Source organism: Leopardus geoffroyi, chromosome A1 (assembly GCF_018350155.1).
Source record: "Leopardus geoffroyi isolate Oge1 chromosome A1, O.geoffroyi_Oge1_pat1.0, whole genome shotgun sequence".
In the NCBI taxonomy this organism is placed as follows: domain Eukaryota; kingdom Metazoa; phylum Chordata; class Mammalia; order Carnivora; family Felidae; genus Leopardus; species Leopardus geoffroyi.
The window spans coordinates 129,093,226-129,116,970 of NC_059326.1; the positions used below are offsets into that span (position 1 = coordinate 129,093,226).

Genomic DNA, 23,745 nt, shown 5'->3' on the forward strand with positions numbered 1-23,745 from the left:
GCCACCCAGGTGCCTCATTGATAACATTTTTATAAATGAGCACTGTCAGTTGGCTAGTGATCTCCAAAGTGGTATGGTTGATCCTTAACAACATGGGTTTGTATTGTGTGGGTCCAGTTATACATGGATGTTTTTCAATAGATCCGCTGGAAAAATTTTGGAGATTTGTGACAATTTCAGAAAACTCCAGATAAACTGCATAGCTTAGAAATATCAAAAAAAGAGGAAAATATGTCATGAATACATGGAATATATGTAGGTATTAGTCTGTTTTATCATTTACTGCCATAAAATATACACAAATCTATTATAACAGTTAAAACTTATCAAAGCTTATGCACACATCCAACAGACTGTATGTGACATCACTCACAGTTGAGATATGTAAACGTAAAGATGCATTATTAAATCCTAGCCACAGAAAAATTAACTGTAGTACATACTATACTACAGTAATAATTTTGTAGGCCCTTCTTGTTGCCACTGTACTGAGCTCAAGCATTGCAAGTATCTGGTTAAAGCACCGTGTAACACTGATTTTCTCATGAGCAGTTTGTCTTTATGGTAAATTGTGTATCACAGTGAAAAGTTCTTTCGTGAGGTTCTCATGTACTTTTCACTGTGTTTAGTGCAATACTGTAAACCTTGAATGACAGCAGGGGCCCCACACAAAGTGCACTAGTGATGCTGGAAGTGCTCCCAAGAAGCAGAGAAAAGTCCTGACATTAGAAGAAAACATGGAATTTCTTCACATCTACCATAGATTGAGGTCTTCACCTGTTGTTGCCCACCATTTCAGGATAAATGAATCCAGCATAAGGACCACTGTAAAAAAAGAAAAGGAAATTTTGTGAAGCTGTTGCTGCAACTGTGCCATAGGTGCAAAAGCCTTGTACTTTCTGCAAAATACTTTTTCATCTCATTTTGAACATGCAGTTTTTATGTAGGTGAGGATTGCTGCGAGAAAGACATTCCTATAGACTCTTCAAGTGATTTGAAAAGGTGAAGTCATCATATGACCATATGAAAGTAAAGGACCTAAAGCTGGAGAATATCCCATGCCAGCAAAGGATGGTTTGATAATTTTAGGAAGAGGTTTGGCTTAAAAATGTCAAGATACCTGTAGAAACAGTTTCTGCTGACCAGGGGGTAGCAGACGAGTTCCCATACCCAACATTAAGAAAAGCACTGAGGTGAAAGGATATCTGCCTGAACAGGTTTTTAATGCAGACAAAAGTGCCCTATTCTGGAAAAGAAAATGCCGCAGAGGACATTTACCTAGTAAGGAAGAGAAGTGAGCACCAGGATATAAGGCAGGAAGGGATAGGCTAAATCTAGTGTTTTGTGGAAATGCAGTCAAATTTATCATCAGGACTGCTCTCATCTATAAAGCTGCTAACTCCTTGGCCTTGAAGGGAAAAGATAAACACCAGCTGCCAGTCTTTTGATTGTACAACAAGAAGGCCTGGACAGTGAGAACTCTTTTTCTGTACTGGTTCCGTCGATGCTTTGTCCTTAAAGTCAGGAAGTACCTTGACAGTAAGGGACTCCTTTTTAAAGTTCTTTTGATATTGGCCAGGGCCCCTGGCCACCCAGAACCCCATGAGTTCAGCACTGAATGCATCAAAGTTGTCTACTTGCCCCCAAACACGGTGTCTCTGATTCAGCCTCTAGATCCAGGGAGTCGTGAGGACCTTTAAGTCTCGTTACACATGATCCTTTATGGAAAGGATTGTCAGTGCTGTGGAAGAGAACCCTGAGAGAGAGAGAACATCAAGAAAGTCTGGAAGGATTACATCATTGAAGATGCTATCATTGTTTTAGAAAAAGCGGTGAAAGCCATCAAGCCCAAAACAATAAATTCCTGCTGGAGAGACCTCTGTCCAGATGTTGTGCATGACTTCCAAAGTTTACAACAGAGTCAGTTAAGGAAATTATGACAGAGATTGTGTGTATGGCCAAAAAGGTGGGGGCAAAGGGTTTTAAGGTAGGGAGCTTGAAGAAATTCGAGAGCTAATCGACACCACGCTAGAGGAACAAACAGAAGATGGCTTGATGGAGATGAGTGCTTCTAAACCAGTGCCAGATGATGAGAAAGAAGACCTAGAAGAAGCAGTGCCAGACAACAAATTGACATTAAACCATAGTACAGAAGAGTTCTGATTATTCAAGACTGCCTTGACTTCCTTTATGACATAGGCCCTTCTATTTTACAGGCGCTGAAATTAAAACAAATGGCGATACCGTATAGAAACATTTTTAGAGAAATGAAAAAGCAAAGCCAGAAATTATAATGTTTTGCCGGGAAGTGACACTGAGTGTGCCTGTCTCTCCTGCCCCCCCCCCCCCCCCCGCCTCACTTCTGCCCCCCCCCCCCCCCCCCCCCGCCTCACTTCTGCCATCCCTGAGACAGCAAGACCAACCTGTTGTCTTCTTCCTCTTTCTCAGACTGCTCAACAGGAAGATGATTTGGGTGAAGACTTTTGTGATAATCCATTCCTGCCAAATGAATGGTAAATTGTCAGACTGTACAGTTAATGAACTTATCTTTTGTGTCTATGTATGTCTTCCTGTGGAAATCTAGTAACTGTATGGAAAGAGCTGTGTGAGATGTTTTTGTGTCATCATCATCCAGGTATTAATTGCGTAGAATATTGTGTGCAAGACTTGGATGGAAAAGGATAACTTATTCTTACGTAGGTTTAAGGTGAGTGATATTTAATATAAAATTAATAACATGAGTTTTCTTACTGTCTGATAACTGCTTTCAAAGAATTATAGTATTGTACAGTATGCCTCCCTCTCTTGTAATTGGAGAAAATGCCTATCAGCTTATCATCACAGGTAAGTGGTTTTAAAAATGTTAACAATATTTCCAATACTGTATTCTGAATTATGACCATAATACTGTATGCCCTAAAAATTTTATAATGATTAATTCATTGGGCTAGGCTGCTGTGAAGCAATCATATCCAATTATACTAGACTACCATAAAGTACCCATGTTGCTGCTTTAAAAAAAATTTTTTTTTTTAATTTACATCCAAATTAGTTAGCATATAGTGCAACAGTGATTTCAGGAGTAGATTCCTTAGTGCCCTTTACCCATTTAGCCCATCCCCCCTCCCACAACCCCTCTAGCAACCCTCAGTTTGTTCTCCATATTTATGAGTCTTTTCTGTTTTGTTCCCCTCCCTGTTTTTATATTGTCTTTGTTTCCCTTCCCTTATGTTCATCTGTTTTGTCTCTTCAAGTCCTCATATGAGTGAAGTCATATGATGTTTGTCTTTCTCTGACTGACTAATTTTACTTAGCATAATACCCTCCAGTTCCATCCACGTAGTTGCAAATGGCACGATTTCATTCTTTTTGATTGCCGAGTAATACTCCATTGTATATATATACCACATCTTCTTTATCCATTCATCCATCGATGGCCATTTGGGCTCTTTCCATACTTTGGCTATTGTGGATAGTGCTGCTATAAACATGGGGGTGCACATGTCCCTTCGAAACAGCACACCTGTATCCCTTGGATAAATGCCTAGTAGTGCAATTGCTGGGTCATAGGGTAGTTCTATTTTTAGTTTGTTGAGGAACCTCCAGACTGTTTTCCAGAGTGGCTGCACCAGCTTGCATTCCCACCAACTATGCAAAAGAGATCCTCTTTCTCTGCATCCTCGCCAACATCTGTTGTTGCCTGAGTTGTTCATGTTAGCCATTCTGACCAGTGTAAGGTGGTATCTCATTGTGGTTTTGATTTGCATTTCCCTGATGATGAGTGATGTTGAGCATTTTTTCATGTGTCGGCCATCTGGATGTCTTCCTTGGAGAAGTGTCTATTCATGTCTTTTGCCCACTTCTTCACTGGATTATTTGTTTTTTGGGTGTTGAGTTTGATAAGTTCTTTATAGATTTTGGATACTCACCCTGTATCTGATATGTCATTTGCAAATATCTTCTCCCATTCTGTCGGTTGCCTTTTAGTTTTGCTGATTGTTTCCTTTGCTGTGCAGAAGCTTTTTATTTTGATGAGGTCCCAATAGTTCATTTTTGCTTTTGTTTCCCTTGCCTCCGGAGATGTGTTGAGTAAGAAGTTGCTGTGGGCAAGATCAAAGAGGTTTTTGCCTGCTTTCTCCTTGAGGATTTTGATGGCTTCTTGTCTTACATTGAGGTCTTTCATCCATTTTGAGTTTGTTTTTGTGTATGGTGTAAGAAAGTGGTCCAGGTTCATTCTTCTGCATATCACTGTCCAGTTTTCCCAGCACCACTTGCTGAAGAGACACTCTTTATTCCATTGGATATTCTTTCCTGCTTTGTTAAACATTAGTTGGCACCATGTTGCTGCTTTTTTGTTATCAATGCATGGATCATTATACCTATAAATACATATGAATTTATTTTCCACATTATTTTTTTCATCTTTGATGTCTAGCGCTAGTAATATGTATGGCATATACAGTGTTTTATATCATATAAGACAGTATTGTGAAGGTACCGATAGATGATGCATCGTGTAAACAGATGACATAAACTCATGGTATCAATAAACACAGTACAGGTCTCTAGATGTATTTTTTCCTCCTTATGATTCTTAATATTTTCTTTTCCTTAGCTTAATTTATTGTAAGAATATGATGTATAATACGTATATAAAATATAATATCAACTGTTTATGTTACTGGTATGGCTTCTGGTCAGCAGTAGACTGTTAGTAGTTAGATTTTTGGGGAGTTAAATGTTATATGGGGAGTTTTGGCTGTTTTGCGGGTCATTGTCCCTAACTTCTGCATAGTTGAAGGGTCAACTGTATACCTCTTCAAGATTGTATTTTTCTTAAGGCTGAAATGCCGTGGTGTTTCAACAGTGAAAATTTGATGAAGTATTTCTTCCAGATAGAACTAAGAAACAATTTGAAATTGATAGGGTGATTGAAGCTATCTCTAAGGTATCCTTATAATATTCTGTCTAAATACTTTGGCATTCAAAATTGTGTTTTCTTTTTTGTTTTAAGTTTATTTATTTATTTTGAGAGAGAGAGTGAGGGAGAGAGAGAGACAACGTGAGTGGGGGAGAGGCAGAGAGAGAATGAGAGAGTTCCACGGCAGGCTCTGTGCTGTTAGCACAGAGTCCGATGCAGGGCTTGAACTCACAAACTGCAAGATCATGACCTGAGCTGAAATCAAGATTCAGACGCTTAACCTAGTGAGCCATCCAGGTGCCCCCAAAATTCTGTTTTCTACTAGTATTGATGAATTTACAGTGATGCACCTATATAGCCTTTTGCTGATTTCTCTATTATGGCAGATAGATGTAAAGCAACACTTGGTGGTTGTGTCCAGGCTAGTTACATACATGCAAGTACCTGCTTTTTTCTCCCTTTTCTTTTATTCTCTAAACCAGTGTTTGAGATGTATGTGCCTATACTGGAGTCTGTTTTTCAAAAATAATTTTGTTCTCATTATATATAAGATCTTTGATCCTGTAGAGCATTCAGACAATATAGAAAATTGTGAGGAAGCAAAAATCACGGTTAACAGTTTAGTAATTCCAGATTGATCACTGTCGACAGTTTGGTAATTTGCATGCATGGGTGTCCATGTGCACATAACACGAACATACACATGTGTACACTCTTGTGTCATGAGTGAACTTCTATAACACATGCCATTTACCAGTCTTAATTTTTTACTTAATACTTTGTTGTGGCTTTTTTCTCGTGCTAATGAGTATCATATTTTAAAATGACTGAATTGTGTTTCACTTGATGTATATATCATAATCTATTTCTCAGTACCCTTTTGATAGGTGTTTAGTTTTCAGTTTTTCACTATTGGGAGCAATGCTACCCTAAGCATAGTGGCATATTCCTCTTGTCCGCTTGTATTTTGGGGGCAAATTTCTGTAAATAGAAATGCTAATATAATTTTATTTTAAATATAATTATACTTTGTGGCAATATATTAAAAAGTATATAATTTTGTATGGTCAGCAGTTCTGGAAAGCTGATAATTTTCCCTTTTAAGAATCTGACCTGTGCTCTTTTAGACTGAATGTAGTTATTAGCATCCACATATATAGGGCCAAAATGGTCCAGATTGCTGGTTTTGGGGGTTTGGGGGTCTGCATTTTTATAGACTTATTTTTGTCTTCCTTATAAAACTCTTTTCTCAAACCTGCTGCTTTTAACCTGTAGGGAACATGGAAACAAGATAAATAACTTTATTATATGATATATAAAATTAAATCAAGTAGCCCCTGAGTCAAAATCTATGGAGTGTTCTAGTTATAGAGGTAGGATAAAGTTGTTGACTGGTTGAATTTAGGAAATGTAAGGACTATTTTCATTTTGGGGGCTGTTTATTTTATGTCCACGTTCTGTTGTATTGAATTATTTCTACTACAAAGCAGCAATTTATTGCTGAATGTAGGAGACAAGGCTGTATGAATTGAGATAAAAGGTAAGCTTTTATGATTAGGAAATTCCCTTCCTTCAGGTGGGTGGAAATGCCGATGGAGTGTTTGCCTCTTCGTTCCTTCTCTGCCTGGCATTGCCTACTTGTTGTGTTCTTCACTGGGGAAGTATATCTTTGTCTCTGGGCATGCTCTCGAGGCTGCTGGCTCCCTTGGTGCCTTCTCCAAGGCTGGTCATGAGGGAGTCAGCCAGGATCTGACTGCTTGGGCTCTGGCAACCCCTGTGTGGGAACAGTTTTCTGGGATAGATGAGCCCTGGGCAACTGAGCAGTGCCAGTCTTCCTTCCATTATTGCCTGATTTGTGCTGCCAGCACTGGTGTGTATTAGGAGTGCAAAACTGAGTCAGACCCCTTCCTCCTCTTCTGGGAGCTCACCTTGTGGAAAGTAAGACAACCTCAAAGCATGTAGCTTGATAGATGGCACACCAAGTACCCTCTGAGTGGTGTGTTTGAGAGGGGAGTTATCAGTTCTTTCTGAGGAAGAAAGGCTGCAAAGGCTTCCAGAAGAGATGGGGAAACTTGTACCCAGAGGTGGAAAATGAGAAGAGTTGGAGGGGGAAAGTTGTTAGGAGGGGGAAAGGAGGGGGAAAGTTGTTAGGAGGGGGAAAGGGGGAAAGAGTTGGGGGTATGGAAATACACTCATTCTAGGCAGCAGGTAAAGCTTGTGCAAAAATGTGGAGATAGGAAACAGTTACACCTCTTTTGTGATTCACATTCTGCACAGCTTTCATGGCTGGCACGCTAAGTGTTGGAGGAGAGGGGGATGCTTGAAGAGGAGATGGTAGAGACCATAGTGGGCCTTGTGTGCTGTGATGAAGAGTTGGACTTGATCTTTTAGTGATAGTGGGGCATGATCACAAAGCTTTAATAGCCCTGTGCCTTGATTCATGGGTACATTCATGAGCAGCAAATGAAAACCTATTGTGCTCATTTCACGGAGTGATAAAAATCCCATTTATGAGTTAGGGGATGTGCTAAACATTAGTACTAGAGGGAGTACATTTATAATGTGACTCATCCCCTCAGCAAGGCTTTCAGGGTCTGTAAGGTAAGCAGAAAGACTCCTTTAATAAAGGGGATGCCATTTCAGACAGGTGGTATAACTGCTTAGTGCTGAGAAAACTTATGTCCAGGCAGTCCAACCTGGTGTATAGATACAGGTTTGGGGGATGGCACAGGGTGTGTCCTTACCCAGCCTTGCCTGACAGCCCGACACAGGACAGACGGCAGGCTGTGCAAAGAGGAACAGTCTTTGTGCAGTGCAGAAAAAGACTGCTGTGCATTGATTTTTTTCCCCCCATTTCATACCTGCACACAAATATGGATCTGTCAGGGTGTCATCTCTGAATACTGAGTTAAGCAATATCAGAGTTAAGATAAAAACCAGTGGTTTAATTGATGAAATGAGCATAGGGCTAGACATGTAATAGCTCGATAAATACTTAATTGATTTTTTAAAAAAACCTGACTTTAAAACAAAATGGATTTTCAAAAACTGAAAAACACTTGGTTAAAAAATTTTAAAAATGTATCAAAAGAGATTAGGATTTAGAATTTCTAGTATATAAATTAATACATTTTATTCACTTGATCTTTTAAGCAGAGTTTTTAAGTAAGACACAGTGGGCCATGGACTGTATTCATAATCTGATATTAAAGTGTACTTAGAGAATTTATTCCTTTATAAATTATTCAAATGGAGTAAATAAACGGGATTTACGGGGGGAGGGCAGTCAGTGGGCTGTTGACTTGAATATCTTACTAAGCTTTAAAGATGTTTTCTTGAGGGGCAGATGTTGGTTTGAGGAATTCTCAATCAGTGTATTGGCTTGGAAGTGAAAGAATCTGGAAAGCTTGTGCTTCTTTACAAATCTCCTGCATATACTGAGATCAGAAGGTACAGTCTGGTGTGTGGAGGCAGATGTGATTTTGGCAGCGTGGATCCAGAAGGTTGGGTTTCTACTTATGTCTCACCACTTTGAGCACTGTGCCCTAGATGTCTTTTTTACCTCTATCACTTCCATCTTCTTTTGCAGACTTATCCCTATAACACCTCTACCTGCTAATTGTACAGATTTTTTGTGAGAATTGAATGTTCTCATTCTAATGTGAATGAAACATTTTATTTAGCTTGCAAAATAATTTACCGATGTAAGATGGCAGTATGAGGTGTCAGAAAAGTTTTGTTTTTAGTGGCATAGCGTTTTTAAAAAATGTTTGTTTATTTTTGAGAGCACAGAGACAGAATGCGAGTGGGTTAGGGGCAGAGAGAGAGGGAGACACAGAATCTGCAACAGGCTCCAGATTCTGAGCTGTCAGCACAGAGCCCGACGTGGGACTTGAGCTCACGAGCTGTGAGATCATGACTTGAGCCGAAGTCAGTCACTCAACCAACCGAACCACCCAGTTGCCCCAAGCATAGCATATTTTAACTTCAGTTTAGCTTGGTTTAAGGAAAGAAAAGGGCAGAAATCTACATTCATCAATACACTAATTAGACATTTTTAAATGTAAGTTTTTGGTTATAATTTCTACATGCTGCTGAAGAAAAATATTCAGAAAACACATGGTTTTTTGGAGAGTGGGTTTAGGTTTAAATGACTGATCATTCTGATGTCTTTTAAATATTCATTATTAAATTTTTGAACTGGACATAGTTAATCTCTTGGGAGCATTTTACATACAGTGCCTTGTTAAAGTTGCAAGATACAAAATATGCAAAAATCTGTTGCATTTCTATGTACTAATAATGAACTATCACAGAAGTTAATAAAATGATCCCTTTTATACTTGCATCAAAAATAATAAAATACCCAGGAATAAATTTACTACTAACAAAATTTGATTAGTCAAATTCACTTTGAGTGTTATATTAGGGAATCAGTGAAATGCTCTGGGGGGTGGCAATTGTGGCTGAATCCACATTTCAGGAAAAAAATGACAGTTTGTTTTGTTGGTCTGCGCGTGCAGTGAATCCTCAGCCTCGCAGCAGGGGCCCTCTGGGGATGTTGGCATGCGCAGCCCATCAGTGACAGCGAAGCTGTCAGGAGGTGACTTCTGAAGGGGAATAGAGTTCTTGCTGCTGCCTGTACTCCAAGTGTATAGAGTGGGCTGTAGGATCCCAATCCTAAAGAGAAGAAATTTGATTCCAGTGCTTAGCACACAAAGCAATGAGAAATTTAATCATTATTAATGTAACTATTAGAGGCTTACCTTCATAATAAAGGAAGTTCGTTTTCATGTCTACATTTAGTCCCTCCTGCTGCCATTAATGTTTCTGGTTACAAAATCGCATCTCAGCAGTGTTTCCAAGAATGGCACTTTGTGCCCTGTGGTCCCTTCTGTCGTCTGGTCCCTGTGAAACCCTTGAATAAACTCAGGACCCCCTCCTTGCTGTGGTTCCAGTTGTTGCTTGGAGTCTACAGGATCACTCTCCTTGTGCAAGTAAGTAGGCAGGCAGCATTGTAAAGTGGTGAAATTTGTAGACTTGGAGTTTGGAGTTTGAAGCATGGCCATTACACTTAGTAGCTCTTGACCTTGGGCAAGTAAGTTAATCTCTTGGAGCCTTGTTTTCTTCATTTACAACACGGGGATGATATTTACCTTATCAATAGGCCGTAAAGTACTTAGCATAGCATCTGGCACCTGGTGAGCCTTAGCAGAGGTTCATTAAGATTGTGTTTTTATGATTAAACCAAGCATTGTGTGATTGCAATTCTGAGAATAATTTTCTGGGAGTTAGGGAACAAACTGAATTTGTGGACTATTGTTACTAGGGTGCCTGTTAGTGCGAAAAGGAAGGATGACTTTGGGTCATATGGCTGAATGGCAGTTCAGGGAGTGAAGAGGAGCGAGTTTTATAGCTCTTTAAAAAGTCAGTCAGCATCTATTATTTGAAAATGTATATTGATTGAAAACACTGAGTTTGATTGTGAATTTAAATCCTTTTGTGTGACTGGAGTGAGAAAATTATTCACGCTGGCAGTTTCTCTTACACACTGAAATCTGTTTCTTTGCCGGTGCAGATTTCATTTCTGTCTTTTTGACTGAGAAGGAAAAATAAGATTCTCTTTTGCCTTTTCTAGAATCTATCAATACTTACTGAATTAGGTGAAAGGTTTGAGCCATTCCACTTTGTAGGCCTGAAGGACCTGAATCCTCAGTGCAAAGCTCTCAGGGCTGAATTTTTAGTAGAAGAAGGTGTATGATGTCTGTGTACGTGAAGGATTGGTGTTTCTTGAGCTATCAGAGTAACTTTGAACTGTATGTAAAGAAGTAAGAAACAAACAACATCACTTATCCCATGGGTTCTTCCAACTCCTCCTTCTCAAGTGTGAATGATCTCTGAGGAAGACAAGGGTCAAAGTGGCCTGATACGTGGAAGAGCAGGAACAAGATGGAACAGGATATGAAGAGTGTGGATCTGGGAGCCCGTAATGCTGGCTTCTGGTTCTGGCTTTGCTAATTAATATATGATTGTGATACTTGAGAAAGGTAGTCTGCTGGTCTGGCTTCAATTTTTTTATTTATTTTTTTCTTTTTTTTGTCTCTTGTCGTTCAGGGGCTGTAGGTGATCTCCAGGCTCTTGGGTTGGAAGTATCTTATGCAGCCTTCCATAAGAGCACAGGTAGACATCCTTGAAGCACTCTTGGCAGGTTATTATTCTGTCTCTATTGGCTGTTTCATTCAGCCTCAGCTTCCCTTCCCTTCTAGAGATGGGGAACTCTTTGTTTTCAGTGCAGCTTTGAACAGCTTAATATTGAGGAGCTTTTCATGGTGTGTAGATTCCTAGCCTTCCCATAGTCCTAATTATATCTTCCGTCTTTCACGCAACAGATCTTCAGATATTGAACGAGTGTCAGGTTAATTTTTTCCAGGTTATGCTGCCGAAGCTCTAATCATTGCTCTTTGATGTATTTCAGAACTTCCATATCATGCTAACTTTTCTGAAATATCTCAGGTTTTCACTGCCACTTTTAAAATGTGACCCTTGGAGAAGCATATCCAGTACTTTAGCTAGGATGTGACTAGCACAGCGCATGCTAAGAATGTTTGGAAACTGTAATTTAATGAGAATAGCCCAAGTTGATGTTTTTGTTGGTTTATTTTATAGACAGATTTCTGCTATGTTGAGCGTGTAGCTCTCATCCTTGGAGTTGTCTTTCACATGAATTGCTCACAGGTAAGGCCTTATTTTATAGATGAACAGCTTATGTTTTAGCTCTAGGGCAGTACTTTATATTTAATTCTTTTTTCTTGTGAATTGTTTTATACCTGTTCCTTGCTCCTGACTGCTGAATTTTCTGACCCTTCCGTCTGTCCTGGATATTAGGGAGTCCCAGAGGTTGTGTTCTCCTCATTTCTCCTCTCTGATACTGCCTCTGAGTCCATCCCAGGTAGTTGATGAAAATGTTGACCAAGGCAAAGCCAAGTGGAGACTCTTGTGGCAGAGAGCCAGCATCTTTCTTTGTTCTTTACATTTAACGTGTGGGGAACCATCATAGTGGTTCCAGGCTCTTACCAGCAATATGTTTTTAATCATAGCTGGATGTAATTTGTCTTGTTTTGAAGGCTTCAGTTCAAACAGGCTTCTCAGTAAGTTATCATCTGTCTTGAAAATTCTGTATTTGTAAGTTTCTATTTTCGTGTGCATTTGGACTGCTGGTGCCAGCTCTTTTGCCAGTTCTTGTGTTCTACTTAGGTGAGCTTTCCATATGTGATCTCCAATAATATTGCCCACTAGTCCCCATCTTGTGTTTTTCTTGCTGCTCTCAGTCTTCCTCTGGCTTCCTGACCTCTGGAATGCCCAGAACTGAGTACTGAATTGGCTTGTGGACCAATAGAAGGAGGAAATGTCCTATGTTAAGAAGGTTTCTGATCTTTTTTCCAGAGGTACTACTACATATATACCACAGAGTTTTTCAAAAGACTATAACTTTAGACAGTTTAAATTTATCCTCCAGGGGTAGAAGGAGAAATTGGAAAAAAAACATTCCAGGAGTCTTTTTTTTTTTTTTTCTTATGTTTATTTATTTAGAGAGAGACTGAGAGGGAGAGAACATATGAGTGTGCACGTGAATGCACATGAGCGCGAGCAGGGGAGGAGCAGAGAGAGAGAGAGATTGAGAATGGGAATCCTGAATCCCAAGCAGGCTCCATGCTCATGTGGAGCCTGACGCCGGGCTTGACCTCATGACTGTGAGATCATGACCTGAACCAAAATCAAGAGTTGGACACTTAACCAACTGAGCCACTCAGTTGTCCCTAGAAGTCTTGTAAAGAGGGAGCAAAATTTAAGAAACTATCTCCTCTTATTTTATCACTCTTACAATGTCCTTTATGGAACATGTGTATCCCAAGTAATGGTAGCAGTTAGATATTTCTGTGTTTGAGGTTTTCTTTAGTGTAAAGTATTAAGCAGTAATAGAGCACACATACTGTGGAATGAAAGGACCTCATTTGTAAGGATTAGAAAAGATGAATTGTACCGTAAAAGGTAGAAGAACATTTGGAATGGAGGACTAACCTGTGAGAATGATTTTGAACATGGACCTATAAATGCTTGGAATTTTGGTGTACTTAATTATTAATGAGAACTTTTAAAACTACAATAGAATTTTGCATTAAGTCACTCATTATCATTGGAATTTTGCCTTGTTTAGATTTGGCTTTCAACTTATATAAAGGCTTTAATTACTTGAAGTAAGTCAGACTTTTGCAGCATGGATTCCAGGAACAGTATATAGAAGAATTTCCATTAATATGGGAAATACTGTGTCTAGAAGCTCTTCAAATGAAGGAGTCTTTAACGACTAACATTCTGTGGAGAACAAGATGCTGTATGGTTTCTAGATTTCAGTGCTGTAGGGGTACATGTGGAAATTAGAACTCTAATGAGATTCAATTTTATTAAATACATAAGGTTTTGCACTTTAAAGGTTAAGTATCCAGTTGCACTCAACTTAGGAAATTCAAAGTTATTATTCTCAAAATAACTGTTACTTTGTCCCCATGGGCAGATTTTGAATTTGCATTGTTGAGCATAATGTATAATTTATACTTCAATATATACAGTTGAGTCATATCTAAATGAATGAAAGAAATTAACTTCATTTCTGTATATATTGTAACTGGGCAACATTCATTAACCAATAGTGATTTGAACATATACTATGTGATAGGGCCTAGGGATATAGAAATGAACAAATAAAACAAAATCCTTGCTTTTATGTTGTACACTTAGGTAATATGGGGGAAATGCATGTATCTGTGATTTTGTGATAAAATTAAGGGAGTAATTGTGCATTGCACTAAGAATAATATGTTGTCTACAAATGATGGTATTTGCCAAGTTTACACATCTGACATAGAAGAAACAAAGATTTTGGACTCCACTGAGGACACAAGTCTATGGTGTCCTTGAGGTAACTCTGGTTCTCAAAGACTATCTTGAAACCATCGGCTGGATTTACTTAAAAAAAACCCATTCAATTTAGGCAGTAACTAAAGATGGAGTGATTATTCACTGGGACATTTTTCACATTACCAAAAAATTTAGAATTTATAGCGTTCAGAACTCTTGGGGCTGTTGAATTTCTGTTATTGTTTAGAAAAATAAAACATAAAAATAAAAATAAAATGGAAAAATAAAAAAAAATGGAAAAAGGCCTGGAGTTTCTAAACCATGTGACTTGTGGTCAGTCCCATTTCTCTTGATACAGAGCAGGGAGCTGTTCTCAACAGGACCATTCTAATCTGTGTGCAGTTGGCAGCTTCGGATTTTCACAGACTAACAAGTAAGACCGCTAGGGGCCTATACCTCCTTTAGTTGTTGCAGGGGTGCATCATCACATGGACTAGGTGGGAAAAGGAACACTTTGTCTCCAGGCTTAGGAAGTAGGCTTGGAAAAGGAAAGAGAATGTTTTGCATAAAATCAGAAGGGAAATCATGCATGTCAAACACGAGTCTGGAATCATACAGAGTAATGGATACTCATACTCTGCATGGGAGTTGAAAACTTTTTTTTGGCTAGTATATATTTTTGTCCCAAAAGGAAGCAGTTTTTAATGCTCTGTTCATAGCTTGCAATCTTATGAGCTTCCTGGTATTTAAGTAATATTTTTGACAGTGAAAGCAATTAAATCATTTGGAAATCATTCAGCCCCTGAAGTGTATTTTCTAATTTCTTCCCCTGGAGACCACTAGCTGTAGTCTTTGCTAAGAGATGAATTAGGCCCCCTCATACAGTCTCTTTAAGAGCCGTCTTAGGAGGTTTGAAAAGTTACTTTTTATACCATAGGGTAAAACCCCCTCCCTCCCCTTTCCTATCAGTTGAATTCTTAAAATGATTACATTTTCTTCTTGTTCCCTAGGACTAAATTTTTAAGCAAATAATGGCGTAAGTTGAGGCAGATGGAAAACCTCAAAGGGCTTCCAGCACCTTCCTGAATTATTGTTGCCAGCGCCTTTAAGCCATGGCTACCACCCCACAAGGAGAACCCTTGTCCCTGTTCTGCTATCTTTGGTTCAATTTGCTGTGGGCAGCAGACCTTAAGGTTGACAAAGGCAAGTGGGCTTTAAAGAGGAGACCCTTAACAGTCGCTATTCCTGTAACTCTTGTCACTTTTCTCCTAGTAACTGCCTTTTCATTTTTCGGGCTGAGATATGAGGCAGAGAAGGTGAACTCGAGAGAAGAAAGATTCTCACCACTTCCTCTAGTCCCCTTGTTCCCTTCATGGCCCTGCCCAGTCTACTGTTTTCCAAACTACTTGTTTACAAATCAGAGAGTCATGTAGGGAGGTATTTTTGGGTTTTTTTGGGTTTTGTTTTAACCAAGTAGTTTCCCAGGCCCCACTGTCAGCTTTTATACTTTAGGAAGTCTGAGGCTTGAATCGTGAAAATCTCTGTATTTGTTGACTTATTATGCAGATAGGTGCTTTTGATGCCCAGTTAGATTTGAGAATTATTGGATACTGACTCATCCTGACCTTGGAAGTTCTGAGTCATAAGTCATAGGTCCAGTGGGACTTACTACTCGACAGATAAAGCCACAGGTACCAGGGGTTCATGAACTAAGAGGGCTTCAAGGAATGAAAGAGCATTTGTACTTCTCTCTAGTCATCTGGTTGGTGGATGTTGTGTTTTTAGTGCCATATTAAAATATATTAGCTTTGTCCTCTTTTATATTTGTAAGTTGATGGAAAGCTCCATTTGAAGATGTGATGGGTAAGCTGATCCCATTCCCCTAAAAAAAGATGAGACCAATTAAAAAATGTATACTTTCTTTACATAAATGGGTTACCTAAGTAGATTTTTTATAAATAGGATCTACATTGTTTTTCTTCATAATCATCTGTCTTTTTCCATTAGTGGAGTGTGGTCTTCTCTTAGTTTCTTCTTTTATCTTCACATTAATTTGAGAAATTTAAACATGTATTTTGATGACATTTGTCTTTTGCAGTTTTCATCATCGTTGGGGAGGCTGATGGAGTTTATGAGGGGCTGACTCCTCAGAGAGGGAGGAAATTATGGAGGAGGCAGCATTTGAGCCAAGTCTCTAAAATGTGGGAGAAGATGTGAGTTTAGAGATTGGTATTCTCTCTTGTTGGGAGGATATTCCAGATACAGGAAAATGTGAGCAAAGTTAACAGGCATGTTTGAGAAACAGCAGGCCCTCCTCCCATGGGGCCAAAATGTAGGCTTCTTGAAAGAAAAGCATAGAACGCTAGACTAGGGGCAGAGTGTCAGGAGCTTTAAAGAATTTCTGTTTGGACTTTATGCTGTGTGTCATAGTTTTTATAGGGAAATGGACTCAGAGTTTAAAATAGTAACTTCATAACTATAATTGTAGCACTATATCTTAGGAGAATAAAATCTTTTATATGAATTCTATTTCAGAACTTTCAAAACTGCATATGTGCAGGTGTCTGTTTCACACAAAGCAAACATCTTTAACTGCTTTCTCCTGACACGTACTTTGCAGTCCGGTGACTCTGGGTCATGCCTGCCCTAGGAAAACTGGGGCTTGGGAGTACTGAAATAAATGAGAACCTCATCATGTGGAGAACAGCCTTAGCCGCATTTGGATCTTCTGCCTCTCAGGGTTTGGGCCTTCTTCCTGCTTCAGTCATTCTGTTTTGTCCTCCTGCTCCCTGCCCTGTCTCCAGCTTTCCCCTCTCTTACTAACATACAGGGGCTTTGAACCTTGTGCTTGAAAGTTTGTGTCATCTTGCTACACCTTTTGGGAACTACTTGGCTACCCTTACGAGATCCTGTTCAAAACCGTGTTTCTGGTGTGTTTTTAGCAGCTAATGAAAGTTGCCTATTACTGTCTTTTCATATATTCTTAAAGTTGAAACCATTAGTATGCTTAATAATTTGTATAATTAATAGAATAAGTAATTATTTATTAATATGATGGTTTACATAAATATAAAACCTAGGAATTTCACAGAGCCCGGGTGTAATAATCTCTAACAGATCTGGAAAGAAGGTCAAAGACTAGTTGAAAGGACTAGTTTTTCCTCATCTAAAAAAAATTTTTTTTTGATGTTTATTTGTTTTTAGACAGAGAGACAGAGCGTGAGCAGGAGACACAGAATCTGAAACAGATTCCAGGCTCCAAGCTGTCAGCACAGAGCCTGATGTGGGGCTCTAACTCACAAACCGTGAGATCATGACCTGAGCCAAAGTTGGATGCTTAAACCAACTGAGCCACCCAGGTGCCCCAGTTTATCCTCATTTGTAAAAAAATAGAATATTTTTTAAAGGATATATAAAAGACACGTTTGTCTACAATGAGTATCAAAATTTTGCTTTAACTGTGTTTTCAACGTTTTCAATCTTTCTAGTAATGGTCTGAGGCTTTAAGAAGACCAAAAGTGCCTGCCATAATTGGTTGGGAGTCATGTTTCTGAATGGATATTGTCAAAAAGCTACTTTGAAATCACAGTAGATACTATTTCAGTATGATACTTTGCTATAATTTATCCCAGAAATCCTGAAAAGGATTTAGTTTGGTTTAAAAATGGACAAAACTCCCCAAATCTAAAATGTATTTATGGAAACCAGATCTTGTTGTCTTGGAACACATATCTTACTTTCTACTAGATTTTAAAATGATCAGTAACTTATATGCAGTGTGAAATATAATACATCATGAAAATCCTATGAACCCCATGCATACAAAATTTGATAAATATAATAAAGGTAGCATTTCAAATTGAAGGAGGAAAGATTATTCAGTAAATAATGTTGGAACTGCTGGGTATTCATCTAGAAAAAAAACAAAGGATAAACTTCACAAATACTGAAATGTAAAACTGAAAACATAATAGGTATTATAAGAAACCACAGGAGAGTTCTTTTTTAAATTGCATTGGGAATTACAGTCTGTCTGATAAACAAAAGCCATAAAATAATTGATTAACAATCCACCTACATGAAATTCCTAAATTTCTGTGTTCCACAAACCACCAAAATAATTTACCAGAAGAAAAAAGTTTTTTGCAACTCATATTACAAACAAAGGGCTAATTTCCTTAATATATAAAAAGCTCCTTCAAGTTCATTATAGACAAAAGATGCTTAGCTAAAAATGCTTCTACAGAGCAGTAAGAAAATCACAACAACCCAATAGAAAAATGGACAAAGTTTTAATTTTACAGTTCACAAGGAAATACAAATGGCTCTTAAATGTATAAAAAGATGCTCAACTTCATTCATATGAGAAATGTAAAATAAAACTACTTGGAGATACCTTTTTTTTTTTTTTTAAAGAGATCTGTTTTCCAAAAATAAAAAAGCTTCGTAACAATGACCTGACAATGAATGGGGGATCTGGGACCACTGTGAAATAAAGGAGAGCCTCTTAATGCAGGAACATAGTCTGAGCTGAATGAGGTTGAAATAGCATCCTTCTGCCATTCTGGTAGGAGTGGAAGAGGTACGCCTCAATGCAGGGCAGTTTGCAGGCATCTTTCAAAATTACAAATGTATGTTTGCTTTGACCCAGCAATTCTCCATCTAGGAATTTATTCTAGAGATATCATCATATAAGAGTTTGACTGCATCCTTATTTGAAATAGTAAAAAATTGGAAATTACCTACATACTCGTATATGGGGGATCACTAAGTCAGTTGTGGGATTCCATGCAGCTCTAGAAAAGAAGGGAGCCAAGGAGAGAAAGCATGTGTGGTGTTTACTATTATGTAAAAAAGGGAGAAAATAGAATATATACTAAACTACTCCTGGGTTATTACAAGGGAAATAAATCACATTGGTTTTCATGGAGTGAGAACCGGTTACTCTGGAGTACAGGGTTGGAGGGAGATTTTTGTCACTGTATACTGTTATTTTTGTGTTTGGACCATTTGAAGGTATACTCTCTTGAAAAAATAAGTGCTAAGATAAATTAAGGAAGGGTATTGAAAAAACTGAACATTATATTGTTTTAATAAACTTAATTTCTTTGCTTGAAAAGTAACATTTTTAAGGGGGAAAAATGTGGGCCTTGTAGTGGGAGCATGTGTGTTTAATTAAATTGCCTCCTCAGCAATATTAAAAATCGGCCAGTTGTAATTTGGTGCAGAATATATTACAACCCTGTAGGAGACCGAGTTCGGAAGTTTGCTTTGAAGTTCCAGAAAAGAAGGGGTTAAAGGTGTGATGCAGGTAAAGGAAGGGTTAAGGACATTATGCAAGCTGTTAAGTAAAAAGGAAGTGCATTACAAAATGCTGAGCTCAGGAGTCTGGCTGCCAGCCAAGCCTTTGCTTTCTTCACTACAGCTGAGGGCTTTCGAAGCTTCCCACCAGTGGGTTTGTCTGAACTGTTTAGGAATGCGGCCGCGGTCGCCAGCTGACGTCAGCGCCGCCGGTTCAGCCGCGGGCCAGAGCCCGGGACTGACAGCGTAGGGGGCGGGGAGGGGCGGGGCCTGCATGTGACTGACAGTGTGGGGCGGGGCGGTGTGTGTGTGTGTGACTGACAGCCGAGGCAGGGTTGCGCGCCGGTTTGCGGTTTCATAATGAATGCTAAATTCTGATTATTTTCTGTGTGGTAAGGTGAAAGACTTTTTTTTCCCCCTCGTTTTCGAAAGCCAGGGCTCGTATTGCTTCAATTTAAATGGCATAAAACTAAGTATTTGTAACATCAAATTGTCAGATTTCATGGGCCGTTGTGTTTGTTTTTGCTTCTGACAGGGAAACAGTAAAAACTATGATGATCTTTGATGGTGGAGGGGTTGGGGTGATGACTTTTGCTGGATAATGAGGTTGTTGATTTTTTTTTTTAATCGTAAGTCCATTTTATTTCAGAATTGTACCAGAAAGAAATTGTAAAGGCTCTCAGATGCAGTTCTGTAAAACAGAACACCAAAAAGAAGAAATACTATGTGGAAAACTGCCAAAGTTGAATACAGTTCTATTAAAAACACCTTTGGGCATGACAGGTATGGGTTATTGTTGCTGATTCTTCAGCTCTTAAAAATGGGGACTTTTCCCTGGTGACATCTTTCAAAGATCAGGTTTGCTGCTACATTTTCTCCCCTTACATCCTGTTCTCATGTGGTTAATTTTACTTTGAAAAACATTTATGTTTCTCAACTATTTATTAAGTAGATCATTTTGCTTAGCTATAGTCAAGAGTTTTGTTAATCTTCTGGTTCTTTTTTTTTTTTTTTAATTTTTTTTTTTTTCAACGTTTATTTATTTTTGGGACAGAGAGAGACAGAGCATGAACGGGGGAGGGGCAGAGAGAGAGGGAGACACAGAACCGGAAACAGGCTCCAGGCTCTGAGCCATCAGCCCAGAGCCCGACGCGGGGCTCGAACTCACGGACCGCGAGATCGTGACCTGGCTGAAGTCGGACGCTTAACCGACTGCGCCACCCAGGCGCCCCAATCTTCTGGTTCTTAGTTTGATGTGAGTCAGTCAGGAATGCAAGTTCATTAAGTTTTTGTGTGGGGTGATGAGAGGTATGGGTGGTCAGCGTGGAGTGCAGTACAAGTTTATAAACAAGGATCTTTAGCTCCTTGGAGCCGTTAAACTTGATGGAAAGCTTTGTTACTTGATCAGGCCAATAGGGAAGCCTTCTTTGAGTGGCTACTGGAATTATCTGGTATAGCTAATTTAAGTGAGTGGCTTAGAGTAACTGTTACAGGAACCCCCAATTTATAAGTTTTTTGTTATGACTTTCCTTCAATACAGAAGGTTTTAGCTTTTTTATTTTTATTTTATTTTTTTTTGAAGTACACTCTACACCCAGCACAACCCCAATATCAAGAGTAGTGCACTCTACCATCTGAGCTAAGGTAGCCGGGAAACCCCAGGAGGTTTTAGTTTTTCAGGAAAGGAAGCGTTAATGCATATTTATCCTTCTTGCTAAGAAGCTGCTTCTGCACTTGTTTTAGGCATTGATGGCATTCACCTTCTGGAGTCTGTCACTATGATTTCACTTGTGTGTAGCAGCCTCAGCTAAGGTGAAGCCATCATGTACACTAGGAGTAAACAAAGAGCAAAAAACCAGGACGTTGTTCGGTGAAACACAACATGGTTGACAACATGCTTAGCCTTAAATTATTTGGAGAGGCTCAAGTGGTCACCCCTAAATTGGTGATTCGACAGAATTTTAGAGTTTTCAGAGTTTGTGCCTAGTGTCATAATTATTTATTTGTTTTCTTTTTAAAGCGTCAGGATACGTGTTAAAGACTTGTGTTTTTCACTTAGGTGTCTTTGGTGATAATAATACATTTTATGCAGATTAATACCAGAAGTATAAAAAACTATAAACTATTCTGTTATTTATTGTTATTATTTTGTTTGTTTTTTGAGAGAGAGTGCATGCTTACATGTGTGTGATTAGGGAAGGGGCAGAGGGAGGAGAGAATCTTTAAAAAAAAAATTTTTTTTTTAACGTTTATTTATTTTTGAGACAGAGAAAGACAGAGCATGAACGGGGGAGGGGCAGAGAGAGAGGGAGACACAGAATCGGAAACAGGCTCCAGGCTCTGAGCAGTCAGCACAGAGCCTGACGCGGGGCTCGAACTCATGGACCGCGAGATCGTGACCTGAGCAGAAGTCGGACGCCCAACCGACTGAGCCACCCAGACACCCCGAGAAGGAGAGAATCTTAAGCAGGCTCCATGCCCAGTGTAGAGCCTGACACAAGGCTTGATCCCACAACTGTGAAATCATGACGTGAGCCAAAGTCAAGAGTTGGACACTTAACCGATTGAGCCACCCAGGCACCCCTATTCTGTTATATTAGATCCAAATATTAAAGTTACTTCATTTAATACGTGGAATATCCACAGGAGTATTTGGTATATTCAACACTGAATTCAGAAAGAGGTTATGAATTCTTGCTTAGTCACCAAGTACATGGCATTCTCCACTCACTTTTGATTGCACTGTGTCTTGATTTCACTGGAGGGAAATGCTTTTAATTAGTTCCCCCATAATAGGACTCAAGGCAAAAAAGGTTATTAACATAAAAATTCTGAGCAATGATAAAATCTGCTTGGGCTCCCCAGGCAGCAGAAGAAATGAGTTAGTGTGAGTCCTTACTGACACCCCAGTAAGGTGTCAGTCTGAAGCACCCCAGCACTGTTGTGAGGACCTCACTGGGCTGCCCTGTGTTCTGGGAGAGGAGCCCTGAGTGCTTTGAGTGTGGACGGGTTTAGAATTAAAGCTTTTCTTCTTTGCTTTTGCAAAAAGAGTTATTATTTTTTCTAAAAACACCTTCAAAATAATGACTGAATGCTTATTGTCTTCTTGAATGAGTCTATTTGGAGTTTGTAGAAGACAAGTATGACTTAATTAATGGACCGCTTTTTAAGCTGTACTTAATACCAAGTGAGGTGAGCACATTTTAGCTTCTAAAGGATGGGAACATGGCAAAGATTGCCATGCAGCGGTCTGTGTTGGAAGTTTTTGCCCCAAACTGCAGTATGTTTTACTGTCCAAATACTATGATGTGTTTTAGGGATTTTCAGCCTTATCTTTAATAAGAACGCTTTAAAATTACTTCTTGTCTAGTTAACCCATGTTTTAAAAGATACTATCTACAAATACATTGTGTTTGTAATTACTATGTGTTCAATGGAAAAAAAAAAACAACACCAAAAAAACACACCGAAGACATTATAGCAGGCAATAATAACCAATATAACCACACTGAGTTGATTTAATTCCAGCCCACAAGGAAAAAGAAACAACCGTTGTTAGCCTTGTAGCTCACCCCTAGTAAATCTTTAATTTCCATTGGATGGCTTGATACTTTGAGCAAAGCATGTAGATACTTTTCCAGTGAATCACAGCAGATTGAGACTGGGACCCCAATACTGAGACTTCATGATTAAAAGAGAAAAACCTCAGGAGAGAAAGTGGAGCTACTTTTCTCGTAGGGAAAGAGCTGTTGGATAGGTCAGAGTTGCAACTATCATACTTCAGATCTGGCATCTTGTTTATTTGGAATGGGGTGTGAGGAAAGGCAGCATCTTTGCTCTGATCCTTTGAAGACTGATGGCTCAGGCATAGTGCTGTGGTTTTGGTATATTTCAAGACTTGAATTTAGAATCTTCCCCTCTCCTCTTGCATATCACGAAATAGTGATATGAAGGCATTTATTGTTTTTGGTATTTGAAGCAGCTGGCAGCACATTTGTGTCTTCGTTCTGGTTAGTGTTTTAACTTTGCATATTCCTTTTATGAGCTACTTCTTGGTTTTTACTGACATGGAATTAAGAGCAAGTTCAGTAGTGACAACAGATTTGTCAAAACCAGAATAGAAGCATGTTGTACTTAATTTTCAAAACTTCTGTTAGTCTTTGTTTTGGTTCCTCAGAGCATTGCTCAAGAATCTTTTAGGAGTGTCCATTTTGAATATTAAATTTAAAAATGGTTTATTTTAGGGGCGTCTGGGTGGCTCTGTTGGTTGAGTGTCCGACTTCAGCTCAGGTCATGATCTCACAGTTGGTGAGTTTGAGCCCTGCTTCGGAGTCTGTGCTGACAGCTCAGAGCCTGGAGCCTGCTTCAGATTCTGTGTCTCCCTCTGTCTCTGCCCTTCCCCTGCTCACGCTCTGTCTCTGTCTCCTCTCTCTCAAAACTAAATAAACATTTTTAAAAAATGGTTTATTTTTAATTTATTCTCATTGAGGCTGGTTTCATATATTGCTTTTCATTTTGTTGTTGAAGGTATCTGTCATTAAAATTTATTTTCTCTTCTCATTCATTCATTCTTTTCTCAGAAACTTTTTGAATAGCTGCTATGTGCC

General features: G+C 39.0%; 1 protein-coding gene across 2 annotated transcripts in view; it reads left to right on the forward strand.

Moving 5' to 3' along the window:
• The window catches only part of ZSWIM6 (zinc finger SWIM-type containing 6), a 197,906-nt gene that overhangs the window by 54,600 nt on the left and 119,561 nt on the right, over window positions 1–23,745 (forward strand). Inside the window, exon 1 of one of the 2 annotated variants that reach the window (XM_045494259.1) lies at window positions 7,124–19,921. The exons of the other annotated variant lie outside the window; for it this stretch is intronic. Within the exon in view, the coding sequence (XP_045350215.1) occupies window positions 19,822–19,921 (100 nt within the window). The 5' untranslated portion in view covers window positions 7,124–19,821. Of the gene's footprint in view, window positions 1–7,123; window positions 19,922–23,745 lie in introns of those variants that run through there. 2 annotated transcript variants of the gene reach the window in all.